Source organism: Anneissia japonica, unplaced genomic scaffold (assembly GCF_011630105.1).
Source record: "Anneissia japonica isolate Jap-2015-1 unplaced genomic scaffold, ASM1163010v1 scaffold2030_len652032_cov178, whole genome shotgun sequence".
In the NCBI taxonomy this organism is placed as follows: domain Eukaryota; kingdom Metazoa; phylum Echinodermata; class Crinoidea; order Comatulida; family Comatulidae; genus Anneissia; species Anneissia japonica.
Window position 1 is genome coordinate 635,813 of NW_022705472.1, and position 1,825 is coordinate 637,637.

Sequence of the window (1,825 nt, forward strand, 5' to 3'; positions counted from 1 at the left end):
CGAGGGGTTTCCCCGACGAAAGCAAAGTGGGCGTGGTCAAGCTTCAATTAAAAGATTTCCAAAGTGGTCCTAGGGGCGAAAATTTTGACAATTAGTGGTTTCAAAGCCTTATAATCGATTTTATAGTCTAATAATATTATGTAGAAAATACATATATTTTGTTTTCGCCCCGACGAATTGTGCTTTTTCTCCCCGACGGGGGAGCCAGTTCTCCCCGAGCATATTAGATGCTTACATCATCGTTATTTAATGCTTTAAATGCATTATTGCTATAACCAATACCGTAATATATACAATAACAATAGAGGACCCAAGTGGGATCCTATGGGTAATCCACTTTAGAATAGATATCATTTTTTAGAATTTCACAATTTCAACAAAATTATTAATATCTATTACTGAAATAGTTCTTACAAAATTCTAGAGCAGTACCTTTAAGATCATAACATTTGAGAGAACCGAGGTGTCATGATGTCGAAAGCTTAAGAAAGGTAAATGTATGGAAATTATGTATGAAATTATGCTTCAGGAAAAATACTATACAAGTGATACTTTGTAGGCTTTTTAACAAACAATTATGTATTATGTAAATCTAATGTACTTTACAGATAGCGAAAATCCTGTATTGACATGTCCACCTGACACCAGCTTATCAACTGACGGAGGATTGTCGACAGCTACTGTCACATATAATGCTTCGGATGTTACAGTAACTGACAACTCAGGGGAAACTCTTGTTCCATTTACTACAACATCATTTCCAGCTCAATTTGTGATAGGACCAAATAATATAACGTATACAGCCACTGATTCCTCAGGAAATACTGGTAGTTGCACGTTTACAGTAACAGTTACAGGTTAGTTATATTTCCTTATGGATACATAGACTTACTCTGTATGAAATCCATCTGCCAAACGAGGTCTAGCATTGGCCTCAAGTGGCATGTCCATCAGTCGGGCCAGAATTTGGGAAGCAGGCTGGTTGCCCCCCACCCCTAAGACATTTGGTCCCGGACAATTTCCCCCGGTATTTTTCCCCAAGACCCCCAGACTTTCTTCCCTAGGACAATTTCCCCTGGACCTTCCCCCTTACATCATGCGTTAAGTAAAAGAAGAATTTAAATACAACGGATACATAGAGATTTATCATTCTCTTATAATTAATCTTTATTAAATCAATTGCAAATGTAACAACAATATTTACATAGAGAGCATTTATACAAAATGTAGGCAGCAAAATATCTAAATAATATAAGAAATGAGCGTAGTTGGCTCTCTTGTAATAATTCAACAGCCTTTTTCTGTGACTTAGAGCCTGGTAGTGTGGTATCCCATAATAAAATGACATAATGTATGTTAATGTGAGACAAAATGGTGATGAATAAGTTAAAACAATACTAATTGGAAGAAAGAATAAATACCTGATTTGGAACTTTTTGATATATTTATATTAAGGGAAAGCTTATTTAATTTTAACCATTTCCACACCTTATGAAGTTTTAAATTGATATAATTTTGTCAGGAAGCTACTAGTTGATAATAATAATTTAATGCCTTATTAGGCACTCTTCAAATGTGACCAGAGCGCCGCAGTAGAATATTATAAAATTGCGTACCTTAAAAATATTAGATGCTTACATCATCGTTATTAAATGCTTTAAGTGTGCTTGTAATGGTAGTAACATCAGCATGCATTATTGCTTTAAATAACCAATAATATATACAATAACAATAGAGGACCCAAGTGGGATCCTATGGGTTATCCACTTTCTTCTTCATGTACCATAGCATATTATGCCGTAGGCGTTCATGGATTGTCTGTCAG

General features: G+C 35.2%; 1 protein-coding gene across 1 annotated transcript in view; it reads left to right on the forward strand.

Annotated features, from left to right (window-relative positions):
- Positions 1-1,825, forward strand: part of LOC117105512 (hyalin-like) — a gene marked incomplete at its 3' end in the record, with an annotated part of 20,977 nt that overhangs the window by 4,027 nt on the left and 15,125 nt on the right. Inside the window, exon 3 of the mRNA XM_033246674.1 lies at positions 609-857. Within this exon, the coding sequence (XP_033102565.1) occupies positions 609-857 (249 nt within the window). The remainder of the gene's footprint in view (positions 1-608; positions 858-1,825) is intronic.